Source organism: Mirounga angustirostris, unplaced genomic scaffold, assembly GCF_029215605.1.
Source record: "Mirounga angustirostris isolate CCGP_5_RB_7025 unplaced genomic scaffold, mMirAng1.0.hap1 SCAF_235, whole genome shotgun sequence".
Classification (NCBI taxonomy): Eukaryota; Metazoa; Chordata; class Mammalia; order Carnivora; family Phocidae; genus Mirounga; species Mirounga angustirostris.
Genome location: NW_026991943.1, coordinates 49,988 through 60,944, shown reverse-complemented (window position 1 = coordinate 60,944; position 10,957 = coordinate 49,988). Strand labels below are relative to the sequence as shown.

Below are 10,957 nucleotides of genomic sequence, written 5' to 3'. Positions count from 1 at the left end.
GGCCCAGATCATGAGGGGCTCTTCAGGCCATGGGAAGGATTTTGGCTTTTATTTGGAGAGCAATGAGAAGACACCTGAGGGTTAAGAAGGGAGCAGTGGGGTCAGATTGAATTTTGAAAAGATGAATCACTTTGCTTACTTGATTTGAGAACAAATATGGCAGGAAAAGAAGAGCAGAATGATTCAGGAAACACATGATGTTTGTTTAGATAATGGTGGTCAAAATAAGCGAGTTTATAGATTTGAAATATTTAGGCAATAAGATAGTCAACACTGGTGATCATTGTTTTAAGAAAGGGGCAGGCAAAGGAGAAGTATCAATGAGAGATGACTGCTATGTATGTGGCACTGGATGGAAGGTGGTGCTAGTCCCCGAGAGAGCAAACACTAGAAAAGAGCAGGTCTGGGGGGAAGGGAAGAGAGATCATGAGAGTGATCATGGATATGTCGGGTCTGAATAGCAGGATGCAGCTAGGTAGATGGGTCTGCAGGTAAGAGGTGAAATATATGTGTGGGTTTCATCTGCATAGAGGTGGTCACCAAAGCCACAGGAGTAGGAGAGATTGCAGAGGGAGAACATATAAAACGAGAAAAGGAGAAGGCGTGGGGCCAACCCTTGAGGACTCTGACATTTAACGGCTTAATAACCATCAGAGAGATAAAGAACTACTTGAGAGCTAGGAGGAAAACCAGATGAGCATGGCACCACGGAAGCCCTGGCTAGACTGTCTTCTAAGAAGTGACATGGTCAGTGTCGAATGCTGCTGCAAGGTGAAGTAAGATGGTGGATCTCGTGACACTGGCAAGGGTGTGTGTGTGGTGGGGGAAGCTAAAGCAAATCTGAAATGAGTCGAGTGTGACACGGAAGCAATGAAATAAACCCATCTTCCAAAGCGGCTCAACTGGGTGTGGAAGACAGGACGGGAGAGCAGGGCAAATGGACATGAGTCTGTGTGGAGGTTGTTTTTGGTATGTATGTATGTATGTATGTATTTATTTATTTATTAAAGATTTTATTTATTTTTTAGAGAGCGAGCGAGCGAGAAACAGCATGAGAGGGGAAAGGGTCAGAGGGAGAAGCAGGCTTCCTGCTGAGCCGGGAGCCTGATGTGGGACTCGATCCCAGGACCTTGGGTTCATGACTCGAGCCGAAGGCAGACGCTTAACCATCTGAGCCACCCAGGCGCCCTTGGTTTTTATTTTTAATAGGAGAAAATGAAGAGTGTCTAAAAGCCTGCAGAAAGGGTTTCTTTCCTAGGGAAATGTCAGCTATGAAGGGCAGAGAGAGGGAAGGAGGATGATGCTGCTGAGGAGGGCGCTGGGGTACGTTGCAAGGACAAGTGGAGGTACTGGCCTGGGAGGAAAGGAAGGTAAAAATGTCTCTATTGCAACATGAGGGAAGAAGGAAAGGGTGGGAGGAGATGGTTGATACCTAGAACAGAGAGCCCTGTCAGATGTGAAGTCGATGGTGAGGCCACCAGCTAAAAAGAGTAGAAAAGATCTGAAATGGATCAGTGAAGAAAGAAGGAGAGCAGAGTGAGAAAAAAAGGGCTGTGTACAGATCATCTGAGGTGGGAAATCAGTAAAGCACGGAGGACTGTGATGATGACTTTTGTGTAGCCTTGAAGAGGCGTATTGTCATGTTGGTTTACATCCAACTGAGCTTTAGCCAGATTTTTTTAATGGAATGCTGAGGTTTTGTCTTGAGAAATGAAAACTGAGCAAGAAGATAGACAAGTAAATCCATTTTCAATTGAGGAGTCTAAGACTAGAATAAGCACACTAAGGTTTCCCATAAATTTTACTAATCAAACTTAATCTAAGTATGTGATTAAGTTCTATTCTTAAATTCAACTCTTATTTTCTTTCAAAATAATCTCAGAAAATCTCACCCAAACTGATTCTTTAACATTTTACATCTACATAATAAGGAAAAATAAAAAATAAGATGACCTAAATGCAAATCTGACATATGTGTAACTGAAGTTCTCTTTTTTGTCAATATAGGCTACACCTATTATAAAGATATCTCAATCCTGGGAACTGAAAATCATAAAAAAAGTGGACAGTCATAATTTCAAATTTTGGGTGGCAAAGAACAAACAACATCAGAACGTATGAGTTATTATTTTTTTCCTACCGTATTCACACTTCTTTTTTCCAGTAGTAGTCGAAATAAATTAGCTGTAACCTTGTTATCATGGACACCTTGCTCAAGGCCGCGATTATCATCTTGCATGAGTCTTCGATCCATGATAACTTCAATCTGACCTAACAAACAAACAAACAAACTGGCCAGAGTTATTTAATACAAACATCCAGTGACAATCACATAAGTTTAGGCACGGTCCTGATTTAAGCCAAGGAGACAGATCCATATAGCCCAAAGTACCAAGGGCTTTCTCAAAACAGCTAGGATAAATGCAAAAAACAGGACTTTATTTCCATTCTTCTTCATAAATGTCTGGTAAAATTTGGTAAGAAATTTAAAAATGAGACAGATCAAAACTTAAGTGAAATTTAAAAAGAATTAATCTGAAGAGTAAATTATGTCCTCTAAAATTTTTAGTGGTAGCACCTGGAATTTAAAAACATTTATGAGGTTCATTAGGAAACATACATCACACCTGGAGTAACAAGGCAAATACAGATGTGTAGAATCTAAAAAGGATTTGAAAGACTAAGCGTTTTGGTTACTTGGTATCTGGTGATTCTCTGAAGAAACCCCAGGATTTGGAGACACCCAGCACGTACCCCCTTCCCTCCCTGGTATTAAGTTAGTGGCATCAACTATCCTCTCTCCTCTAGTTCAAGAAGAGGTCATATTTGGTTCCTTCATTGGCTGTGCAGTAATTCCACACCTCCTCTAGGTTAAGTTGTAAGCTAAGAATTAGGCTATGAGACTACAAACCAAAAAACCCTATCCAAAACAAAGCAAAAAACCACCCAGAGCCACAGTCATATATTTACACTAAAAAAAACCCTAGTCATACATAAAAATATATGCATATTCATCCATCCACTCATTCACATTTGTTACAGTACTAAATGATCTTTTGGCATAAAAGAGCAATACATAAAATATTTTAATAACTATTATTTTCACACAGTCAATCCAACTCTGTTTAGTTCTTTCTTCTCAATTTAGGTACCCAGTACATAAAACTGCCAGTGATGGTCAGAATTTTCGTTGTTACTACCTCCATATTTATCTTAGAACACAACTGTCTAGAATGTGCTCCTCAGGCACTGGGACGAATTGGCCATCTAGAGCTTGATCATGTCACACCCAAATGAGTACATCAATCTCTTGGCAGTTTCTCTCTTCTCCCTGCCTCCAAATGTTAGCCCTCATAATATGTGACACTCAGTAAATCTCCTGGGCTGTACTCAAATTGTTCTTCTGTTTGTAGGTACTGAAATGCTAGGGTGCTTGGCTGTCTGTAGCAGGGGCACCTGGGCCAGGTGTGACTCTTGAGCCCCCCATTTTTAAACGTTGCCTTAAATTCTCAAAGCTGGGTCCTTAAATAGGGAACTAGACATTAGGACTGGAGCAATCATGGAGTAGACAGTTATGTCACTTCCCTTGACAAAGGCAAGCTGAGAAATAAAGCTCCTCTGTCCCTAAACCACATTTAGGAATTTTATGTGAAGTTGTCCAATCTATAAATAGTTGACTTAATTTTTTAAAAATCAAAACATATGGAGTGCCTGGGTGGCTCAGTCATTAAGCGGCTGCCTTCAGCTCAGGTCATGGTCCCGGGGTCCCGGGATCGAGCCCCATATTGTGCTCCCTGCTCCCTGGGAAGCCTGCTTCTCCCTCTCCCACTCCCCCTGCTTATGTTCCCTCTCTCGCTGTCTCTCTCTTTCTCTGTCAAATAAATGAATAAAATCTCCAAAAAAAATAAAAATAAAAACATAAAAAATTCCAGACTCCTGGGCTCTTCAGAAGCAGAAAAATTTGGCAACCCTGGGCCCCTTTCCCCATGGTGACAACAACCTGGCGCTGAGCAGCGGCTGCCCCACCGTTCACTGGGAATGGTGTGCCCCAGTTTGCCGAAGCCCCACCACTCCCCGCTGCATCCCTGATGTGAGGCCATTATTATTTTTCTAACAGCGTTAATGTCTTTATGGCATCATCTCATGAGTCTGTGTAATGAAAGCCACAAAAGAAGATGAGTAGTATGCTTTTTTGTGTGGGTGGACATATGGAATGTATGTATATGCCCAATTAAAAAAGTGGGTTTGGGGCAAAGGGTACGTCAGGTACCTGCACACCTTTATTATCTGCCTGGCTCCTTAAGACATTTGTCTTAGCAACTCTTAATATGTAAGAAAGAAGAGCAATTTGACTACATATAAATGATAATGAAAAAATATGTATTATAAAGGACATACGCCTCTCCATAGAAGGTTTTATAAAAATTAATCTGTGTTTACGATTTATTTTCTCTTTCCATCTTGTTCTATCTTTTGGAATCCTTAAAGTTGTGTCTGTCACCTCTTTATCTGCCTAGCTGTATCATTGCAACTCCCTTTCTTCTTTCGGGTAGAAGTGCCCTAGAACGATACGATTCAGAGAAGGACCTAGGTTTGAACTGTTACGTCCCGCCTTTGCGAACTTAGGCAACTCTGGGAATTTCTAACTTTTACCCCAGCTCCCTCTCCTCTTTGGCTTCTGAGAGAGTTTCCACAGCCATTCCATTATGACAACGACAGAGGCTTGTGCAAACAATGAGCTATCAGGAGAGAAAAATTATCTTTAAGAAGCCATGGTTTCATGGAGCTTTAGGTCCCTCATTCTTCATCAGAAGATTGAAGAAATACATTATTTTATGTTATTCTCACAAAACCAAAATTAACTAATAGCTGGTGTCTGAAGATGATAATTAATAATATGACCAACAGAAAAATTATACATTTGGAACTGAAACTTGTAAGAGCAAAAAAGAATCCAAACAACACGCACCACTTTTCAAACTTGAAACCCCTAAAGACTGAGCTGAGAGTAATGTCAAGCGATGCTTGGTGTCCTGTATATAGGCCATTGTGGTCATCGGATAGACATTTGCTTGAAGAGGCAATTTGCTCATCGTCATTCTGGGCTGAATCTATAAGACCAAACAGTTCACTTTAAAAAAAAGAAATCAAGGGATATTTACAGATGTACTTTAAAAAATTAGTACTGACTACAGATGACGTTTCTTCCAAAAAGAAAAAGGTATAGCTTCCTTTCTTGTTCAAAGGAAGAGCTAATTTAGGAATTAAAACATTCTTTCAAACAATATGAAAAAAAAAATAAGGAGGATCTTAGAAAACTTTTAGGTGAGAAAGGTAGAACTTATCCAGGTTCTTAAAATAGGCATTCCTATTTAATTCAGAATAAAAATCCTTAACAAAAGTCTTCTAGCTTTCCAATATTTGCATAAAACAAATTATAAAGGTATCAAGTATTCATTTCTCATCTAAATCTAACATACTGCTTTTGTAATGAATGCTAAGCATAATAGCTCTCTATCCCCTTTCAAAAAATCTCTCTTATAATTCTTGAATCAGTTTTAATAAATACCACAGATCCCCTTATCAAATCCTCTAACATATTACATTAAAATAATCAAATTAATATTTATATTTAAAAACTCTTCAGTGCTTATTCTTCTTGTTTAGTGTCAATGTAGGTAGTTCCATATTTTAACTTTTCTTGGTCTGGTATGTGAATGCATGAAATACATTATTTTATTTTTTGACCCAAAATTCACTAAGCTGGTTGGGGCTGAGGAGAGTCCCTCAAACCTCAGGAGGAAACATCAAACAGAGACTTTGTTACGAGGTATCTTATTCACACCACATAAAAATGACATCTCTCCTGTTCAGCTCATGCAAGTCTGACATGACACTCAAGAAGAAAAGGAGTACAAAGTTAATGTAATAGTATTGAGTGCCCATTATAACGAGACAAAGTACGGGCATTCACAAATATGATCTTTAATCTTTACAACAACCCTGTAGTGCATCCTTTAACTTACTGGTTGTACTGAATAGTGTCCCCCAAATTCATGGTCATCCATAACCTGTGAATGTGATTTTGTTCTGAAATAGGATCTCTACAGACATAAGGTATAGTGGATTAGGGTGGGCTCTAATCCAAGGGCTGGTGTCCTTCTAAGCAGGAAACCTGGACACGAAAGGACACACACGGCAACACAAGGAGAATACGACAGGGACTCTGGGACAGCAGAGGCAGACAGTGGAGTGATGGGTCTACAAGCCCATCAGAAGCCCCAACAGGCAAGGAAGAGTATTTCCCTAGAGCCTCTGGAGGGAGTGTGGCCCTGAAGACATCTTGATTTGGGACTTCTGGTGTCCAGAACTATGACAGAATAAATTCTTGTTGTTCTAAGCCACCCATTTTGTGGTAATTTGTATCACAGGCCCAGGAAATTATGAACCTGAAGAAACAACTGCAAAATGTTAAAAAAAAAAAAAAGAAAGAAAGAAAGAAAAAAGAAGAGAGAGTTTCAAAGAATTTTCCATTTCTCCTTTCCAATCTGGATCTTCCCAATCAAATTAACTTGTATACTCACTGAAAAGGACATTCACACTGTCATGACTATAGGGCTGCCACCCTCACTCCCTACCTGTTGGTCTAGATTTCTAGTTTTGCTCAAGGACTACTCTTTCCAAGGCTTAAAAAATGGCCTATTTTAGAAGCAGACATATTTAGGTCATAAATTTAGAAATTTAGAAGTTTAGAAATAATATTTTCCCATTTATTCAAATGTTCGATCCTTGAAAAGAAAATTCACATGTTTATTCACTTTTACTAAGTTTTTTTCATTCATGTATACACCCACACATACAAATAATTGCTTTTGTAAGATTTTAAGAAAAGAGTTTCTTTTGTACACAAGGAAAATGAATCACCATAAAGTCAGGGCTTCATTTGAAAACCAAACAGCTGTGGTAGAATTAACATGTAAATTCAAAGTGTATAATGCAATTTTTATGCTTTGGAACAGGTTTAAATTTAACCTTTGCAGGAAATTGTAGAAGAGAAAATTATCACAACCCCTTCCACTCATCCCAGTTGAAAATCAGACAAAGTAAAAGCATTTGTTGTGAAATTATTTCTATTCATAGCCAGAAATTTCTAAAATGCTAATGTCTCAAAAACATGCTAATGTTTTTAGTGGTAGTATTTCAAAGCTATGTTGTCACACACATATACTCTGAATATAGAAATTTATGTAACAATCAAAAGAGCCCTATTAAATTAGAGAGCTAACAATCTGAAAAAAAATGAGTCAATTTTCTCATTACTATTTCAAACTATTTTGTGAACATTTTGATTAAATACATACCTGCCCACATTTCTATATATGTGCTTGTATTTCTTTGTCTATGTATATGTACACAAGTGTGTGCATAAAGGTAAATACACATACATTATTGATAAAAAGAGGGAAAGAGCTTTCCTGAAATTTAAAAGAGCCCATTATTACATTATACATTTAAAAGTATATATGTAATAAATTAAATACACACATACCATTTCTTTATGAGGGGAAAAATACATACTCCACCAATCCCTAATTATGTTTCCTTTCTATTAAACAAATTCAGATATATTTTGGTGTCAAGGCATTTAACATGCAAATGGTCACCAAATCTGCCTTTGAAAAAACTACCTCCGTAAATCAGATGCTCTACAAACCAATCTCTCAAATATCTGTTCTAACTTTGGACATCTGGTTGAATATAGAACCTATAAGTACCTGTTAAAATTCAGTTTTCCTTTAGAAATAATTTGTAAACTTAAGCATATTTTTCAAAGGATCCAAAATTAACTGGCCCACTACCATATATAAAAGTTACACACTAACACAGCTATTACTTAGACATTTTAAGAGAAAATTACCTGATATCCATTCAGGTCAGTATAAAATTTGTTTTGACTGTTTATGCTAGAAGAAATTCTCATTGCAATCTCACGGTTATGTTCTTTTCGGATGTCCACGATATTGGACACTTCCACAGACTGTCCGTCTATTCCTAAATTTAAAAGAATATATATGTTAATAGAAATTGATTGCTCCACTTTTCTTATACTGTACAGAACTTCCAGAGTGACATACATTTTCCCATTTTCTATTCCTATCTTCACCATTTTTCATGCTAACTGTGCCACCGTTCACCTTTTTCTTTCTTTTCTTTCTTTCTTTTTTTTTTTTTACACTGTCAGACAGTAGAAAACATTTACTCCGGAGAACATGTAACTCAACAGAAGGATGAAGAGCTTGGGATGAGATAAATGCAGATGAAATATAACATGCAAATGATTCTCCAATGAGTTCTGGAGGGAAAAGAGAACTTTAAATGAGAAAAGGTTAGCCCCAGTCCAGGCCAGGCCGCCTGTCACGTGTACGGCCATTCTCCAACAGAGCCATGTGAGCCTACTTCTTCACGGCTCGCCTTCCGTGCTGGAAATCTGAAGCAGTGAGATCTACACTCTGTTGGTTCGAGAGACAGTCTATTACTGCCCATGATCTATAATCTAGGAAAAGAGACACGAGATCCAATGAGATGCTTTATGGCTAAAATGGATATTATCATATTAGTATTTGTGGAGTATAATCTGGACAGCTCCCCAGAAGTTAAATCAATTTTTTTTTAAGATTTTATTTATTTATTTGACAGAGAGAGACAGCGAGAGAGGGAACACAAGCAGGGGGAGTGGGAGAGGGAGAAGCAGGCTTCCCGCCGAGCAGGGAGTCCGATGCGGGGCTCGATCCCAGGACCCTGGGATCATGACCTGAGCGGAAGGCAGCCACTTAGCCGACTGAGCCACCCAGGTGCCCCAAGTTAAATCAATTTTAATTGAGTTTGGTATCTCTTAGGACCCCTTGTTATGGAGTGATTCATTTTGTCCTTTGCTATATAAAGCAGAGGACAGCTTGAAGAAGTCCCAGATGTATCAAACATTTATTTTTTTGGATAAGCCTAAACTTTTCACTAATTTCTATCTGTCATGCCACCCTAACTATATCTTATGGTCCTGAGTGAAGCCTTGGGTCTATTTCCGAGACGGAGAGGGGAGTTATGGAGAAATCCAACACTCCTAATACAGACTGAGTATGTAGAAGAGATACTGGATCTTCTACAAAAGAGCAATCAGGAAAGCAAGCAATCAAAAGAAGAAAGACTGGCCCTATCCTATTTCATACGGCAGAAGGTTTTTAAGGTTCTAAGAGCCCTGGACACGTACCTGCAGTTGTCAGCCGTTACCCACCAGGCCTCACACACACTCTGTCACAGCGTGCTGATCACCAGGACACTCTTTAGACAAAGAAGGCTATGTAAAGAGAAATGGGGAGTGGGAGAAGGGAGTAAGGAGGACTTTTTCTGGAAGCCAAGAAGAATCCCCAGGGCTTAGAGAAGATGAAAGCAAACAGTTAAAGGAAGGAAGTTTGAATCGGTGGGACTGGTGGAAAATAATGAAAATGCAGCTAGCTGAGGCACTATAGGTTTATGTGAGAAGTACACCGGAAATTGTAAGACATCAATAGTAATATGCTGACAATACTAAATGGGCAGAAGCCTCCATCAACAGATTTTTCAGAATTCTCACAGAAGTTCTTTTCTGGGAGATGTTACGCCTCCAACTCGACAACCTCAGTCAGAGATGACTTCAGTTTCTTACTATGTTCATAAAGCTGTGATGAGCAGTATGACCTCATGTGTGGGGGAAGAAGGTCCTTTTCTTTTCCCTCCCACTTTATGGCCAGTCTGAACCACTAACCAGTAAAATATACATATAACTTTCCTTCTGACAATTACCAGATAACTGACCCAAATAGCTTCACTACTACTGGGAAGTTAAAAGAAAACAAAAATCACATCCACTGATGCCAGAACAACGGTGTTTTCTTTGACTAGGAAATGTATTACTTTCGATGCAAACTTTCCTTTCAGTAGGTTTATGTCAACCCCAATATCTTTCAAAGCCAATGAAATGTATATGGAATTCTAACAGACAAGCTTCCACAAATGAACCAAAGATGCCAAAAAACACAAAATACAGCATAGGGATGAAGTCCCCCATGAAGCATTCAGGCGAACACCTCATCTACTGGAGGCATTCGTGGCTGTTTGGCACCACGTCTGTTTTCTCCTCTCTAGACTCGATATTCTCCCAGGGGGTCAATAGAGTACATGAAATGAAATAAAGTCTTTACAAAGGAGAGTGTCATTAATTTCAAGTCACGTATCTCTGGAAAACATTTACAAAAAACATGCTTCAAGAAAAAATAAATAATTTCACATTACCTCTGGCAATAATAAATTATTTCTGTTGAGAAAATGATCTTTCTTGAGCTCAGTATTATGCTCAGATCCGGTTGTGGCAACAAATGCTTAAGTCTCCTTTAAAAGGAGCCTCGATGTCCATTCACAGTTCAGCAAGACATCTGTGCCAGGACAGGCTTTTAAAGTAAGATCAAACCTAATACACTTATTACGAACAAACCAAATAAATCTTGTAATGGTAATCAAAGCAAGGAGGTATCCCTGAGTCATCAAAGGTAATTTATTACTTTTTAAAGAAGAATCTATGTGAGGGGGATAAAGGACTGCTACCTTTTCCTACTCTAGGTCAAGAATTCCCTAAAGTGTGCCATTCCCAAAGAAGCTCATGGGATTGAGGGGAGAACTCCCTGGGAAGCATGGGTATGAACCGATCGGTCTCAGTGACCTGCAGAACCTTTGCAGCAAAAGGTTCTTTTACCAAATTGGTTCCACCTGGGCATGGATGGCCAGGAATTTCTAAGCCCCTCTGGTTTTTCTTCAGTCCTGGGAAAGAAAACAGCTCCTACCTAACAAGCATAGTCCGAAGAGTTATGTCATTGATAAAGACAGAGAATTAAGAACTCCCTTGCTGCTAACACCTCACCCTCTGTCC

At 39.0% G+C, this 10,957-nt stretch overlaps 1 protein-coding gene across 2 annotated transcripts in view; it reads right to left on the bottom strand.

Moving 5' to 3' along the window:
* Nucleotides 1-1,822: 1,822 nt before the first annotated feature.
* Nucleotides 1,823-10,957, bottom strand: part of LOC135363432 (alpha-mannosidase 2-like) — a 56,259-nt gene continuing 47,124 nt past the window's right edge. For both annotated transcript variants that reach the window (XM_064583972.1, XM_064583973.1), the window contains exons 8-10: nucleotides 7,919-8,052; nucleotides 4,970-5,111; nucleotides 1,823-2,271 (exon numbers count right to left, since the gene is read on the bottom strand). In XM_064583972.1, coding sequence (XP_064440042.1) covers nucleotides 2,126-2,271; nucleotides 4,970-5,111; nucleotides 7,919-8,052 — 422 coding nt within the window. In that variant the 3' untranslated portion in view covers nucleotides 1,823-2,125. The remainder of the gene's footprint in view (nucleotides 2,272-4,969; nucleotides 5,112-7,918; nucleotides 8,053-10,957) is intronic.